This window comes from Procambarus clarkii, chromosome 30 (assembly GCF_040958095.1).
Source record: "Procambarus clarkii isolate CNS0578487 chromosome 30, FALCON_Pclarkii_2.0, whole genome shotgun sequence".
Lineage (NCBI taxonomy): Eukaryota > Metazoa > Arthropoda > Malacostraca > Decapoda > Cambaridae > Procambarus > Procambarus clarkii.
Genome location: NC_091179.1, coordinates 15,978,366 through 15,995,985, shown reverse-complemented (window position 1 = coordinate 15,995,985; position 17,620 = coordinate 15,978,366). Strand labels below are relative to the sequence as shown.

Below are 17,620 nucleotides of genomic sequence, written 5' to 3'. Positions count from 1 at the left end.
ATATATATATATATATAATATATATATATACAGTATATATAATTATAATGATTCTACCTGTTAGGCAAATCAAACCTTGCTTACTGGGCCAAGTAATGCAGTTCTAGCTATAAGGTATGACATATATATATACTGTGTTAGAGCCATGGAGTTAGACAAAAAGTGGTCCGGTCTGAATGACTGATCAGCAGGTTGATCTCGCTGGTATCCGCCGTTTGACTTGATATTATATTCACTTTAGATTTTATATACATTTCATTAATTTGCCAACTTTCCTGATTATTGTTTACATGTATTTTGCTATATATATATTTTCTATGAATTCTTCCTCCTTTTTTCACAGTTCTTATTACCTTCCTCCTCTTCTTTCCTCCTCTATCTCCACCCACCATTCTCCACTTTCCTGTCCCCCTATAACTCTTCCTCCTGTCCACTCTTCCTCCTGTCCACTCTTCCTTTCGATTCCGTTCTCTTAATTCTTTCCTTTGTTCAAATGTTGTACTATTGTTATTAATACCAACAATCATGCAAATTCGATTTTATAAACATCACATTTGTCCTGCCTTGATGACCATATTGTGGGGTCCTCTCTATGTGCTTTGGCGTCACTGAAGTTATTAATACAAAAAAAAAAGTAAAGCTGGATGGATGTGTGTGCTGTCTGTCTGTGTCTGTCTGTTTGTCTGGGAGGAGCCGTTCCCGTGGTACGCACCCCTCTGGGAGGACCTCTACAGGAATTATCGCCGATTCATGCAAAAAAACGACAAACCTTTTTTGTTTTCTTTTACAAGGTGAGAGGAAAATCCGAAGGTGACTGAACGGGATAATTAGGGGCGAGACTTAAGGGAAGGGAAGGGGGGGTTTGGAGATGGAATAAGGTGAAAAGGTTGCTTGAAAGAGAGATGGGTTGATTAAAGAGGAAGCAATCAAGCGTGGAGAGACCCCAAGGAGGAGGATAATGGGGAGAGATTAAGGGGAAATATAGTGTGGGGGGGGAGGAACTAAGAGGGCCAAGAGAGAGAGTGGAGAGGACTGACTTGAGGAAAATGGCAGTGGTGGGGGAATGGAGTAAATATGTAGAAAGGAGTAGAGAGAAAATTAGTTAAGAGATAAGTGGGTGAATATAGGAAATAAAAAAAGGATGAGGGAAGAGATCAAGGCGCTGGAAAAGAGGAGGATATTAAAAGATTAATGGTAAGAAGAATAGGGAGGATGGATGAATCCAATGAATGGATGGAAGACATCGAAATAGGGAGTGAGCTAGGGAGCAGTGATCACAAAGAAATCAGATTTAGCATAGAATGGAATAGACCAGTAGGAGAAAATTCTGTTAAAGTGCCAGATTTTCGAAAAGCTGATTTTAATAGCCTAAGAATTTTTTTGGGTCAAATTGATTGGAAAGTCTTGGGTATGGGGTGTGGGCCGGTCTTGGAGCGAGACATGAACCCAGCGATAGGTGACTTAAATGGGGATTTCGATGTGGATTCAATATATAACTTATTTAAGAATATTCTAAACAAAGCACAGGAACGTAGTATACCATACAAATTGAATAGATCGAATACTAATGACCCAAAGTGGATAACAAAGAATTTGAAGAACCTTATAGGTAAAAAGAGAGCTTGGTACAAAAGGATTAAAAATGGGGAGGTCACTTTAGAACAGGAATTCGTACAACTGGTTAGAAATGTTAAAAAAGAGATAAGGAAAGCAAAAAGAAACTATGTAGTTCGCATAGCAGGGCAAGCAAAGACAAATCCTAAAGGGTTTTTTCAGTTATATCGTACTAAGACTAGGGAAAGGATAGGTCCATTAAAAACTGAGACAGGTCAAATAACAGATAGTGATGAAGAGATGAGTAGTATTTTTAATAAATATTTTGTATCTGTATTTACTAAAGAGGAACTTAACAATATGCCTTCAGCCGAACAAGTCTATGTGGGTGGGGACGAGGACAGGTTGACGAGTTTAACAGTTACCAGGGAGGATGTTCTTAAACAAATAGTAAAACTCAAACCAAACAAATCCCCAGGGCCGGATGAAGTGTTTGCCAGGGTGCTTAAAGAATGCAAAGAGGAGCTTTGTGACCCACTGTCAACCATATTTAATAAATCAATAGAGTCAGGCAGAGTGCCGGAGTTTTGGAAAGTTGCTAATGTGATACCAGTTTTTAAGAAAGGAGATAGATCACTTGCGTCTAACTATCGACCAATTAGCCTAACGTCTATTGTGGGAAAGTTACTCGAATCTATAATAGCAAATAAAATTCGTCTTCATCTTGAAAAACATAAATTAATAATTGAGTCGCAACATGGTTTTATAAATGGCCGTTCATGTTTAACAAATTTGTTATCTTTTTATTCTAGCATTGTTGAGGCAGTTGATAGTGGTAAGGATTGCGATGTTGTATACCTTGACTTTAGCAAAGCTTTTGATACAGTGCCACATGAAAGACTGATTAAAAAGATAGAGTCTCATGGTATTGGGGGTGCTATATTAAGCTGGATTAGGGCATGGCTATACCAAAGGAAACAGAGAGTTAGTATAAATGGAATCAAGTCAGAGTGGGAAAATGTTGTAAGTGGAGTGCCTCAAGGCTCTGTCCTGGGACCTCTGTTGTTTATAATATATATAAATGATTTAGATTCAGGTTTGAGTAGCAACATTTGCAAATTTGCCGATGATACGAAAATCGGTAGGGAAATTAATTCGGAGGAGGACTCACTATCACTTCAAGTTGATCTAGATAGGGTTTTGAAATGGTCAAAGGATTGGCAGATGCAGTTTAATGCTGATAAATGTAAAGTTCTGAGGTTAGGTAATGATGATAGAGTTACAAGATATGAGCTAGATGGTGTTGTGATTGCGAAGTCGGATTGCGAAAGGGATCTGGGAGTTATGATTAGTAAGAATTTAAAACAAAAGGATCAATGCATAAATGTTCGTAATAAGGCAAATCGGACACTTGGATTTATTAATCGCAGCGTTAGTAACAAGACACCTGGTGTGGTTCTCAAGCTATATCTTGCTCTAGTTAGGCCCCATTTAGATTATGCAGTTCAGTTTTGGTCGCCATATTATAGAATGGATATAAATTCACTTGAACGTGTCCAGCGTAGGATGACTAAGTTAATTCCCCAAATTAGAAATCTTTCATATGAAGAAAGATTAACAAAGCTTAAGTTGCATTCACTGGAAAGGCGAAGAGTTAGGGGTGACATGATAGAGGTTTACAAGTGGATGAATGGACATAACCGGGGGGATATTAATAGGGTATTAAAAGTATCAACACAGGACAGAACACGAAACAATGGGTATAAATTGGATAAGTTTAGATTTAGGAAAGACTTGGGTAAATACTGGTTCAGTAACAGGGTTGTTGATTTGTGGAACCAATTGCCGCGTAACATTGTGGAGGTGGGGTCCCTCGATTGTTTCAAGCACGGGTTGGACAAGTATATGAGTGGGATTGGGTGGTTATAGAATAGGAGCTGCCTCGCATGGGCCAATAGGCCTTCTGCAGTTACCTTTGTTCTTATGTTCTTATGTTCTTATGAATGGAAGCAGGAAAGGGTATGGAATAATGAAGAGACAAGAGGTGTGAAATATAAGTAAAATTGAGAGAGACGGAAGAATAGCATCCGTAGATAACAACTATATTGATGTTAAAATTATAAAATCGTTAGAAAAAAAAAGAGTGCAAATATGATACACAAGATACATAATAGAACGAACTCTTCATTGCCAACGGGGCACCAAGGACAAGTTTTTAGACACGCCCGACCTGACAACTGCCTGCCATGGCGAGACGGGGGGGGGGGGGGGGAAGGGACTGCGTTCATCGAGGATCCGCAAGGCGTATACAGTGGAAGTGTTTTGTGTCCTCTCGTGGTGAAGACTTGTTCTGTTGAGCTACAGGGCCCTCTACCCTCATACACTACTCTTCCTATTGGGAAGCTGAGCAGAGATTTGTGTATCCAACCCGAGGTTAATGTTGTGTTTATAGAGTCAACAACCTCGATCGTTATTATGGTGCTAGAGATGTTCTCAAACTATTACCGAGAAATTCAGTGAGCTGTAGCCATCCCTGGAGTCCACGAGGAAAGACAATGTGTCCTTGAGGTATTCCATGGCCTGGCCACACCAGCCGTCGCATGACTGACAGCGAGCTCGTCCACAGACCAAGTCCATTACCATGAGAAACCACACCCCGGTCAGACCACCTGGATAGTTCAACCTATCCTACACCGTATTGACGTAACCAAACATAATGAAACCTCATCTAACCTAATCAAACCTTAACCTAACCTAACCTAACCTAACCTAACCTACCTACTAACCTACTCGGATAAAGAGTAGATAAATGCACTAATTATGTAGTCGTTTTCAATCCATTCCCGTGAGCGTATTTCCTCCCTGAGGACAGGTTGTAGCCGTCTTACAACTAACAACACCCAAGTCAGCTGCTGTACGTCGGACAACACTCAACCAGCCGTCGCACGACTGACATCAGAGACCTATTGGACAAGCCTGAACTTACTACATAACCCGAGATGATGCAGTTTTTTTTAATGGATGCTGGTTTAGCAATTGTGGATTCATTAATATGGACTACGAGAGGTATTTCTGATTTGTACTTGCCTATAATTTTGCGTATATTTTCTTCCAGAGATAAAAATTGAAGCATTGAATTGAATAGCAGCAGCATTGCATATTGCTACTAAAATAAGTAAAAGGGATTTAATACCTGTATTTATGTTAGTTTTAAATGTATCGAAGATAATGTCTATATGTGTAGTTGAGTTGGTATATGAAGACCTATATGTGGGGACTGAATTTCGTAGTTACCAGGCTCAGAATTTAGTGTAGCTGGTCATCTTATTAAGTACATTTAAAATGTTCAACTTTGGCATTCAAGAAACTTAATGTTTGCTTTTAAACGTAAGTGGAACGAAATAAGCTTACCTTAATGGCAGTTTTTTTTGTCATACCAGTATGGGTATGTTGGGGTATTGATCACTTACGCTAATTGAGACAACACAGTAAGTACATTTTCATGGTCATTTAGCAAAACATGCCAAAGTTTTGAAGATCAAAGAGTTTTAACTAGCTTCAAGTACAATGTCATCTGCCAATACAAAGAAAGAAATACCCAACAGTTGCAACTTTTTCTGTTCCAACTTGCAGTCTCAAAAATATTTATATAAAAAAAAATATAGAATTACATTTTTTCTCGCATAGTCTTCAAATTTATTTACATTGGTAGTTATATTTTTTATGAGACATGAAGAGCTGCAACAACCTTGCTTCAACAACGCCTGCGGGTCCTTTCACTGCTGTTTCGACATACGACCGAAGTGTACCAAAAATATATTGTCCACATTGCTAAGTTTTACTGGAATCAGTTTAGTGGTCAATAATGTAGAATTTTCACTGCAGGGAAGGGAGGGAACTATCAAGAGAAAGCGTAAAGTCATTACGACTATATATAGCACTTGGAAGGGGTCAGGATAAGGGTTTGTGATGGGACGGGGAAAAGGAATGGTGCCCAACCACTTGGACGATCAATTTTCACTGCAGGTCTCGGATGCGTATTTATTCAAGGCGCATATTTGGTCAATGGAGCCTATTTGGTCTTGGATGCGTGCTTCATTTGCAAATGAAAAGGAAATTAAAGCTCTACACATAAGAAGACTTCATCTGCCACACAAGCTATTTTTTATTTTTTTTGCACCTGTGAATGCAGCCTAGTCTGCGGTTCAAGTAGCAATAACTGCATTATTTTCTTCACTAAATAAAAAAAATAGTCGAAATTAAGGAGTTTTGCTTTTAGCATGTCTTTATACGTCTTAGGGGGACGTATTGATTTAGGAATCGTAGTTGTTTAAGGAGCGTATTTTGTCTAGGGAGCGTGTTTGTCCTTGGGTATTTGCAGGTGCATCTTTGTCTTACCTCAAGAATCAAATCCGAGAATTTTTGGTTGTGAACCGACTGCGCTGACTTGCGCTACAAGTTGCATATTTGGCCTAAGATGCATGTTAGTGCCAGTATGTGGCACTATGTGCCAGTATGCGGCACTATGTGCCAGTATGTGCCACAGGGCGTGGCCATAAACTAACGTACGATTACATGATCTTCTATAGAGTCTCCTGAGACTGATGGATGCCTATACTACCCTGTATGCTTAATGTCAAACTAAAAGAAGACAAAAGAAGAGTTAAGTCTGCAGACACAAACAACGCTCTCCGGGTAAATTAGGGGCTCTAATCATCCTATGGATTAGTCTTCTTAAATAATCTTTCCTGCTCTTCACAGCTTCGTTGAATAGGTTCTCATACACAATATGTGCAGTACTAACCTCAGTCTGGCTTTGTCGACTCTTGCCTTTCTCAGTACATAGATAAATGCTCTAACTTTAACAAACGTAATCTTTTGATAATTACTTAACACGCGTGATCTGAATTAGCTGTAACTCATATACAGGTTCTCTTTATTTTCTTTCTCTTCTGTTGCTTTCAGTTTTATCTTTATTTCTCCTCGTTCTCTTCGCTATCAAGCCTTCTGCAGTTGTCTATCTCTAGTTCCTATATGGTATACTTGTTAACTTCTCGCCTATCACCTCATATTCTTATATATTGACCTTCTCTTCTACTATTTCCCTGCACGACTTGATAACGGACCCGCCTATCAGCCATTAGTGCCAAACACTGCTGACTTTTAAAACCCAGCTTGAAAAAATAACCACGACAAATGAGGGGACTTATGACAAGCCGCCGGCTTCATGTCCTCGTCGAGGGCATTAGAAAAATAGTAGCCCTCAGGTAAATTCAAAACATTTATCACAGAAAACGGTATTTTTTTTTTAGCAACAGTCCCGAAATTTGTAGCAGAGGTGAGCGGATGAACGATAAGGATATACATCATTAAGGTGTGGCTGGTGTTTTAAACACCATCTATCTTTACTCTGAATAATTAGTATAATAAACATTATGGTGACAAAGAATTCCGTATTTTGAGACTTCAACCACCAAACGTGAGCAGTGACTTCATGGTCGCCAGACTCAGCACATCGACTACATTCTCATAACTTTGTTGATTATTGCTGAGGAGTATGAGCTTATATGCTGTGGGGTTTTTTCCGAGGCAAATTTTGTTTATGGCATGAGTGTGTATGGATTTTTTTTTATTTGGCATCAATTAAAGAAAATAATATATACAAAATGGTTTATTATACATGTCAGGGCATAATATACATATGTGAGGGCATAATATACATATGTCAGGGCATAAAATGGCAATGTAGTTTTGACAATCAGCAACTTTGCAAATGAAAAGGAAATTAAAGCTCTACACATAAGAAGACTTCATCTGCCACACAAGCTATTTTTTATTGTTTTGCACCTGTGAATGCAGCCTAGTCTGCGGTTCAAGTGGCAATAACTGTATTATTTTCTTCACTATATAAAAAAAATAGTCGAAATTAAGGAGTTTTGCTTTTAGCATGTCTTTTGAAGAGATGACTCTGGGTTGTCTGCTGTAGAGACGATTCCAGGATGTTCCCTTGAACCGGTGAAGAAGCGACGTAATCAACTCTCCCCAGATGTCATCGTCAGAGACTTGACAACTCCTCACCAGAAGAATCCTTGCAGTCATCGGGAGGAGAAGACCTTCACGCAAACTGCACGTACCATAAAGAAGAAGAATCCTTCAAGCAACTGCAGGTATCATGCACAATAGAGAGTACAGACGCGGTAAATACAAATATGTCTGTTGATTATACTGTAATCTTATTTTTATCATTCAGGTTGCCTTGTTTTCAGCCTTAATAACGCACTGGCTGTTTTCCTCATGTCATTTACTGTGTAGACGACATACGAAGAGTATGGGAATGCTTTTTTCACGGGAGTTCAAAGTTGTGCACAATCTTTTAAAAGATGCCCACGCTATGTGGCACATATATCTTTCTTGACTATACTAATCTCACGGACACTGCGTGTGTCAACAAATACTGAAACTTGAGCTTGTTCACACGGCTGAACACTGTCTCATTAAATGTTGCTTGCAATAAATTACTTAGAACATCACCAGGAACAGGATGGTTGCAGCCCACCATACAAATACTTTAAAAGTTCGCGAGAACGTAAATATTTTCTCTAATCATAATATCACTTCTTATTTATTTTCATATATATATATATATATATATATATATATATATATATATATATATATATATATATATATATATATATGTGTATATATATATGTATATATATATATATATATATATATATATATATATATATATATATATATATATATATATATATATATATATATATATATATATATATATATATATTCGTGTACATATTAATCACTGAGTTTCACTTCGGAAGCCATACAAATTTATACAGCATCCGAGCTACTGGAATTATCCATTAACTCTCGTGTTCTCTTAAGTCCACAAGAGACGAATTGCCCACAAATAATGGGTAAAGTCATAATTTACCCACTGGTAACGAGTAAATAAAAATAACACAAAATTGTTATTTGGACTTCGGGTAAACAAGAGAGCATCGGCGTGACTCCTTCATAAATATATAATTTAAGCCGGATTTTTCACACACGAACCCTCGAGGATTCACCACATATCTGTCGAATCGTCAGTCTGGATTTCTACGACTTCACCATTCAACCTGGAATGAGAATGAAAGTCAAATTAGTATCTGCTAAATTACCATCCGGAGGTTATAGCACTATACCAGAGTGTTTACGTTAACTGTGTACGGTGAATAAGGCGACACTGTTATCGCTGTATCGGTGAAAGTTTCCAGGTTGAATCCATAAGCTTATCACAAGTTTACCCTACATTATATCTTATTTTCTTTCCCATTTTCTTTTTTTTTTGGCTTTGGCCAAGTTAAGCCAACGCCAAAAGTTAACAATTATTTAAGTCAGGTAAGTAATTATTTAAAATGTAGCTATGTGACCGTATTGTTATGCAACAATTTAAAGGTTATCAAGTAATTTGGGGAAATTATATGATTTAAAGCAAACTTGTGTACAGTTTATAGTTTAGTCGTGAACTGTGAATATTATTATTATCCAACTGTAAGAAGGTTCTAGCCATTATTTTTTTTATTATTATTATTATTACAGAAATGCGTTTACTGTAACGGTTCGTCAGTGTCTGGCTGTATTCTGTACACACTGTTGCGTGAGAGTGAGTCGTACCTCTGTAACTGGCCGCGAGAGTCTGTGCGGTGGAACACAATTATATTGCCGGAGTTGTTTCTCGCCACTGGAGGGTGATTATTTTCCTCGTTGGAGATTCTACGGACACTTGGGTTCCGAGAAAGCATCCCTAAACCAAAGGAAGAGGAGGATGACGCTACTGATTGGCTGGAATCCTGCCGAAGTATGGTGACTTCAGGGACAGCCTCGGCTCCACCAGGATGGACGCTGGGTCCTGGCAGCGCCGGGTCCTCAAAGTTGACACTCTTGGGCGAGGACGCCACAGATATAGACGACATGCTGCTCTGTTTAGAGTCTGATCGCTGGAAGGGTTTGACTTTTTCTTCGTAGTCCGGCAGTTGCGGGATGTCCAGGAATTGTTGTGATCTTTGCGACGCCGACCGGAAGTTTACAGATTTTGTCGATTTTTTGGAATCTGTTCGCATCATGAAGTTAGGATATTTCCAAGGAGCCTTTGGAGGCTCCATCTCAAAAGCGTGGTTGTCGATGCCAGGGGTGATCTTGGGCTCATTCTCTTCGGTAGTCTCCTTCCCTCGCTTGGACAGTCGCCTGAGAAGTCTGGAACCGGCGTTGAGTCCAGCGTTGAGTGGCTCCTCCAAGCGGGGAATCTTGAATCGACGTTTCCTCGTGTCGTGGGAGTCTTCAATGATGATGTGACGGTCGTAGGGCGTGTCGAAGTCAACCTCCAGAATAGTGGAGAATTTGTGTGGATAGATGCAGTCCAACATTGATACGATTAGCCCTGATATGGTCACAAGACATCCTGTGGGAGGGAAACAAGTGGATGAGCAACATGCTTACAATCACTTTCGGAAATAAAAATAAAATGTTGAGTAGTTTTTCAGATTGACTTTAATGACCGGGAAAATGCTAGTGATAAGATTATAAGTAGATTGTAAATATACAATAATAATTAAGTCTTTCATTCCTCAGGTGTCGCAGTTATAATTCTGATAGCAATGCGCACGAGGACGGGGACACACTCACCGACAACGAGTGAGAGCCAGAAGCACCAGCCCAGGCGGAAGGTGAGGGTGGTTTCTTCGAAGCGCATGTCGAGGGGCTTCGGGGGCATGAGGAGGTAGAAGACGAGGTTGGAGAGCCCCATCAGCAGCCCCGTCACCATCATGGTGTAGGCGCCGTAGCGGGGCACGTTCACCAGCAGCACGTTCATCAGCAGCCACGACGCGAAGGCCGACCTGCAGGTAACAAATGTTAGAGTGAGACGAAGGATATTGCCACATGGTGCAAGTGTGAGACGTAGCTTGAGCTACCTGTAGCCTCAGGGCGAGGACATGGAGTAAGGATATGTACATACATATACACATATATATATATATGGCAAAGGGGTTGTAGTATAGGAGCTCACCAGAGGAAGATGCTGGTGTAGTATCCTGCGATGCGGTAGTACCTCCCCCAGGCGAAGCCCTCGTTGTCGAGCGTGAGGTACTCTGCCACCGTGAGAATAGGGTAGGGCAGGCCCTTGACCAGCGCCTCGCGGTAGTGTTTACGCATGTCGGTGGGCTGGATCCAGTGGAAGCGCTCGTTGAAGTTGATATCGAGGCTGCGGTTGTGCTGGGGTATGACCCTCATGGTGACGTTGGCGTGGTCGAGGCCGATGGCGACGCCCAGAGTGGCGTCGATCTTCTCGCGGGAGAAGGCTCGGTACGACGACCTGATGACGCCGTGAGCAACATGCCACGACGAGCCCACGTTGCATACTGTGGAGAGACACGGAGCACGTTAGTGGGGTAGGAGACACGGGGCACGTTAGTGGGGCAGGAGACACGGGGCACGTTAGTGGGGCAGGAGACACGGGGCACGTTAGTGGGGTAGGAGACACGGGGCACGTTAGTGGGGTAGGAGACACGGGGCACGTTAGTGGGGCAGGAGACACGGGGCACGTTAGTGGGGCAGGAGGCACGGAGCACGTTAGTGGGGCAGGAGACAGGGTGCACGTTAGTGGGGCAAAACGCCAACGTGTGTGGTAAACAATGTCTAAAGCTCAGACAAAGATAGGAAAAGAGCTTTTCTATATCCTGTATTGCTTTCTCAAGTGTAAATACAAATTTTTAATGCTAATCCACCATAAAAAAAATAGAATTTGCATGGAATAATTATAACAAAAAATGTTTCACAACATAAAAATCCATTATATTTAAAAATACAACATAAAGAATGGGAAGTCTATCGGTGTTGCTGTTATCTCTGAAGTTAACTCAGCGAGGCTTGTGGCCTCAGGCAGGGCTCAACCACCACAACAACAACCATATCACCACAACAACAACCATATCACCACAACAACCACCACCATCACCACAACAACAGCCAACTTCCCCAAGACACAACTAGGAATTTAACAGAGAAAATCAGTACAAACCGTTTGGAGGATTTGAACCTATGCTGCGGGTACTGCCAACAAAGCTGTGGTAGGGAGCTATATACTGCCCCCCCCCTTGACGTTCCAGACAAGGGAGGGGCGGCCTGGACGTCGCTCAACACAGGGCGTGAGCGCCTTAACTCAAGACTCACGTTCCACAGTATCAGACACTATATTATTACATCGTAAATCTCCTCTCCAGGCGCGTAATTCTCCCTTAAGGTCGCCTGCACACAGGAAGAGACCATTCACACCGTCCTGAAAATAACACACACACACACACACACACACACACACACACACACACACACACACACACACACACACACACACACACACACACACACACACACCGCCGTGGAACCATTGTGGAGCCGGTGGCCGAGCGGACAGCCCGCTGGATACGTGATCCTGTGGTCCCGGGTTCAACCCCGGGCGTCGGCGAGAAACAATGGGCAGAGTTTCTTTTACCCTATGCCCCTGTTACCTAGCAGTAAAATAGGTACCTGGGAGTTAATCAGCTGTCACGGGCTGCTTCCTGGTGTGTGTGTGTGTGTGTGTGTGTGTGTGTGTGTGTGTGTGTGTGTGTGTGTGTGTGTGTGTGTGTGTGTGTGTGTGTGTGTGTGTGTGGTGTAGGAAAAAATAGTAGTAGTAGAAACAGTTGAGAGACAGGCCGAAAGAGCAGAGCTCAACCCCCGCAAGTACAACTAGGTGAATACAACTAGGTGAATACACACACACTCACACACACACACACACTCTAAAGGAAAAGTACTCCACTGGATAAGGGAATACCAAGCAACAGGACACTGTGAGCGGTGAGGTCTCGGAGTGGCGAGGAGTCACCAGTGGAGTCCCACATGGATCACTCCTTGAACCTATACTGTTTCTGATATACGTAAATGATCTCCCAGAAGGAATTGACTCGTTCCTCTCAATGTTTGCTGATGATGCAAAAATTATGAGGCGGATCAAGACAGGAAGATAGTAAGAGGCTACAAGATTACCCAGACAAACTGAAGGAATGGTCCAACAAATGGCTACTAAAGTTCAACCCAAGTAAATGTAAGGTAATGAAACTAGGAGGAGGAAATAGGAGGCCAGACATTGGATACCGAATGGGAGATGAAGTCCTTCACGAAACGGACAGAGATCTAGTTGATATTACGCCAAACCTATTATCAAATATAGATATGATAAAGCCCAGTAGGCTCAGGAATCTGTACATCAGTTGATTGACAGTTGAGAGGCGGGGCCAAAGCTCAACCCCCACAAGCACAACTAGGTGAGTATACACACACACACATGAATCAGTAGTGTGCTACAAGTCGCGCACGCGCACACACAGATGACTGTGGTCACACTCAGATGCAGAAACTCTCACTGTTCATATATATTCACTGTACATATATTTATATGTAAATATATATATATATATATATATATATATATATATATATATATATATATATATTATATATATATATATATATATATATATATATATATATATATATATATATATATATATATATATATATATATATATATATATATATATATATATATATATATATATATATATATATATATATATGTCGTACCTAGTAGCCAGAACGCACTTCTCAGCCTACTATGCAAGGCCCGATTTGCCTAATAAGCCAAGTTTTCATGAATTAATGTTTTTTCGACTACCTAACCTACCTAACCTAACCTAACCTATAAAGATAGGTTAGGTTAGGTTAGGTAGGGTTGGTTAGGTTTGGTCATATATCTACGTTAATTTTAACTTCAATTAAAAAAGAATGACCTCATACATAACGAAATGGGTAGCTTTATCATTTCATTAGAAACAAATTTGAGAAAATATATTAATTCAGGAAAACTTGGCTTATTAGGCAAATCGGGCCTTGCATAGGCATAGTAGGCTGAGAAGTGCGTTCTGGCTACTAGGTACGACATATATATATATATATATATATATATATATATATATATATATATATATATATATATATATATATATATATATATATATATATATATATATATATATATATATATATATATATATATATATATATATATACTAACACGGCGAAACGGACATGTGCATGCACGCCAGAAAACACACACATGGCCGCCGATTGGCTTATAGAAAACTCAAGTGCTTGCTACCTGAACACCTGCAAAATATTATGTGTGAATTCCTTTAATTGTGATTAGATTCCGCGTTGACCCCAATCCAAAGCATTAACTTGCATCAGTGCTAAATTTCTCTCTTAGGCTTTTTTTTTTTTTGTTCGGAAAGCAATTCTGTCCTATCCATCAAGGACAACACGCTTCGTTGCCCGCTCATTCTCACGCTCCCAAATACTCGAGAAACTCACGGCCAAACGTGTCCTTTATTCAGCGAGCTGAGCATGACTACACACAGTTAAAAATAGCCAAGTTGGCCCCTCGGACACCCTCTTTCTCTCTCTCTTATCTCCCGCCAACCACACCCTAAAAAAATATGTCGCCGACAGGCTAATATTCTGAAGTATCCCCTCCTCCATTTTCCTTCTGAGTGTATTTATATTCTCTGTGGGTTAAAAACAAAAGGAGATACTGCAGGCTCACTGTGGCTGTCTCGCAGCGTGTGTTGAGCGCCCGCGAGGTAGGTAGCCTGAGTGACGGGGTTGTTGTGTTAAGGAGAAGGAGGGGAACTTCCCGCAAGGTGAACGCGTTTGGTGTTGGACTTAAGGCCTAGCACCCGCAGCGGAGGTTATTAAGGCCAATACAGTAGGTTACTGACCAACCAGTAAGTAAAAACTCTGCTCTCGGAGTATAGACACCCAGTATATATATTACCGAGTATATACCTCTCAATGTATATACACCGAGAAGTGCGGTATACATCTCAGTGTATATAACCTTGTGAACTGGTCTATACCATCTTGTCTGATGGCTTTATATACGCAATAATCTAGAAGAAAGAAAAAAAAAGCTAATAGTAAAGCACTTATGAATAAACAAAATCCCAGAGCACACGAGCGGAATAATAGCAGCGCTCTATAAAAACACTCCCGTAGTGGTTGCCACCAACCAGGAAGTCAATTAAACAATGCCTTCAAGGACATGCTCTTTTGTTTTTTGTCGCACCACGAGTCCCTATACGCTAGACGCAATAAATAGCATCGAACCCCCCCTCCCCTCTTTCTTAATGCGTATACAGTGCCGGAACACCGGTGATAATAACCATCAACAAACACCGAGTCACGACTCGGCGTATTCATTAACCTCAACTCAACTCTTACGCCAGAACTTTCCCACAAAATGCTCTGATGTTTCTTAGCTCGATTTATTTTTCCCGCGCGCGCCAAAAGGACGATCAGCGGTGACAAATGAACACAAAGGAAAGAGGTAAAGTTTAGGGGGGGTTATCTTTTTTTTTGTGGGGGTTGGTACTAGTCTAGATGTGGCTTTTTTGTTGGGGGGGGGGGGTCTAGCGTTAGCTGTTCAGCCCCGCCTGTTGATTATAAGTATTTTTCAATGCAGCGACTCTTATTTTTTTGTCTTTCTCGTTTTTCTTTTGTTATTTATATTTATAATTATGTATCGAATTGAGCTCGACAATTTCTTCATGTAGTCATTAAGTTGTCTTTTATTTACTGCTCTTAATTTGAAAAATGTGTGTATGTGTGTGTGTGTGTGTACGCACCTAATTGTACTCACCTAATTGTGCTTGCGGGGGTTGAGCTCGGGCTCTTTGGTCCCGCCTCTCAACTGTCAATCAGCAGGGTGTGTGTGTGTGTGTGTGTGTGTGTGTAACATCACAACATCACCAGTGTGCACCAACTTCACGATTCGGTTATAACAACTTATATTCTCTCCGCGGTATTGACACAAATTCCTGAGACAGAAAGGATCGACTCGTCATGCCACGAATTCGTTTTCCATCTGAAACTTGAACCCGAATTATACTGCAGAATTCCTTCAGAATAACCGGTAAATGGATATTAGAAGTTCACACACACACACACAACTAAAGCACTCCAATCCTACTCAAGAAGCATATGAGGAAACCAAAGTGTGTTTACACCTCTCCCCCTCCTCTAGTATTTAGGATGGAGTGGCTCTGAAACCTTCACTTGCTTTTTCACCTGTCAAGTAGGCCAACTGTGAACGAGCAACGGTGTATGATTGACGGTGAGGGAGTCCTCATCTCCCAATGGTACTGTTTCTAAGCAGTGGTGGTGGGGGATGCTGGTGGTGATCGTAATGATGGTTAGTGGTGGTTGTGGTAGGGATGATGGTTGGTGGTTGGTAGGTAGGGGGGGGGAGGAAGGTGGTAGTAATATTTGGTGGTATGCGAGGATGGTGGTGATGATTGTTTATGGTGGTAATGGTGGGGGGATAGTGGTGGATAGTGGAGTGGAGGTAGTGGTGGCGATAGTGTGTGTGTTATACGGATAGGTGGCAGTGACTGTAGCTTTGGTAGTGGTTGGGAGGCAGGCAGAGGTAGAGGCAAGAGCAGAGGAAGCATTAAGGGAGAAGGAAATAACAGGCATTATATCATAACCTTGAGGATAAATGTGTCACACAGAACTCAGGCACCCAACATCTCCATTACTCGTGGACAATCATGGCTGTTCTGTTTTATATGTTACAGGCACAGAGTATATGTTACAGGCACAGAGTATATGCGTTATACTCCCTTGGGACTATGCATTAGACCGACGGAGAGGGGGTCACCCCCTATAGACCGACGGGCGAAAAAGATTCAATTCTACGAATTATTTAGAAGAGTGGGAAAGACCTGGCTGATTGTCTCCCAGGTAAACAGGTTCCAGTAATCTTTCTGGTAGAGAACGTCTTGTGAGCAGGAAGTAACGAATATTATAATTATAGTACGCAACTGGTGTTGCTCCTATCGTGGGAACTAAACAATTAAATTATCAAAATTAAAATGTTAATGAGAATAATTATGATAAAGCAATGGGTGCGTTTTCTATTATTCAAGTTACTTAACGCTTTAATTACCACGTATTTCGTCTCTCACCACCTCTCACCTCCCCTCTCACTACCCCCTCTCACTTCCCCTCCCACCACCCCTCACCTCCCCTCTTCCATCACCACATCTACACTTGTGGCAATTAACCCCCCCATCCCCCCCTCTCTCCCAGCCCAGCCTAGCCTAAAACCATTCCTTTATTGTCAACACGAAGGCCACAGCAAGCACGCAGACCTTCCTCTCTCCCTTGCTCCTTCCCTCACACACTCCTCGTAAGCTTCTCCCCTTCCTTCATAATGTTTCTCTCCCTCTCCCACCCCCTCCCACCACTACAGTCCACTCCCCCACCCTCTACCGACCATTCCCCCCACCCACCACACCCACACCTGCCACCCACCACACCCCCATTAGTGTGCTGGTCATGATGCCAACAATAGTTCTCCAGGTAAATATATACAACAATTACAGCCTCTTTGGTGTTGCCACCTGGCGTGTTCCCCGTTTTTCACAATGGTCTGATAATAGATTAAAACAGAAAAGCATATATATATGTATGTATGTATGTATGTATGTATGTGTGTGTGTGTGTGTGTGTGTGTGTGTGTGTGTGTGTGTGTGTGTGTGTGTGTGTGTGTGTGTGTGACATCTCTCGTGTCTTCCCAATGACACCTTCACTTGTTCTTGAAGACCAGGACTCATCAATCGCTTATTCTCTTACGAAGCCTATACATCTTTCTTCAATTATGGCAGCTGAGTCTGTATTTATTATACAGTATACGAGGTTGTTGGAAAGTTCTCAACCCTAACGGTGTTATTATTGTGGCCAACTTCGTGCTGCTTTTGGAGGTGATAAACTTTTTAATAAATTCAGAATAAGTCGCCATCATTGAGAGTTAAGATGTACAGGCTTCGTCAACGGACGCGTACATGATTGATGACTCGTGGCACCGCTGATGTTGTCCTAGAAGTACACAGACTGGGCCGCC

General features: G+C 41.4%; 1 protein-coding gene across 5 annotated transcripts in view; it reads right to left on the bottom strand.

The window, feature by feature from the left end:
- Positions 1 to 8,340: 8,340 nt before the first annotated feature.
- mol (dual oxidase maturation factor 1 mol) overlaps positions 8,341 to 17,620 on the bottom strand; it is a 76,300-nt gene continuing 67,020 nt past the window's right edge. For 4 of the 5 annotated variants that reach the window (XM_069333934.1, XM_069333933.1, XM_045754148.2 and 1 more), the window contains exons 4-6: positions 10,628 to 10,979; positions 10,246 to 10,457; positions 8,341 to 10,021 (exon numbers count right to left, since the gene is read on the bottom strand). In XM_069333934.1, coding sequence (XP_069190035.1) covers positions 9,171 to 10,021; positions 10,246 to 10,457; positions 10,628 to 10,979 — 1,415 coding nt within the window. In that variant the 3' untranslated portion in view covers positions 8,341 to 9,170. The remainder of the gene's footprint in view (positions 10,022 to 10,245; positions 10,458 to 10,627; positions 10,980 to 17,620) is intronic. The other variant, XM_045754149.2, reaches the window with a different exon arrangement.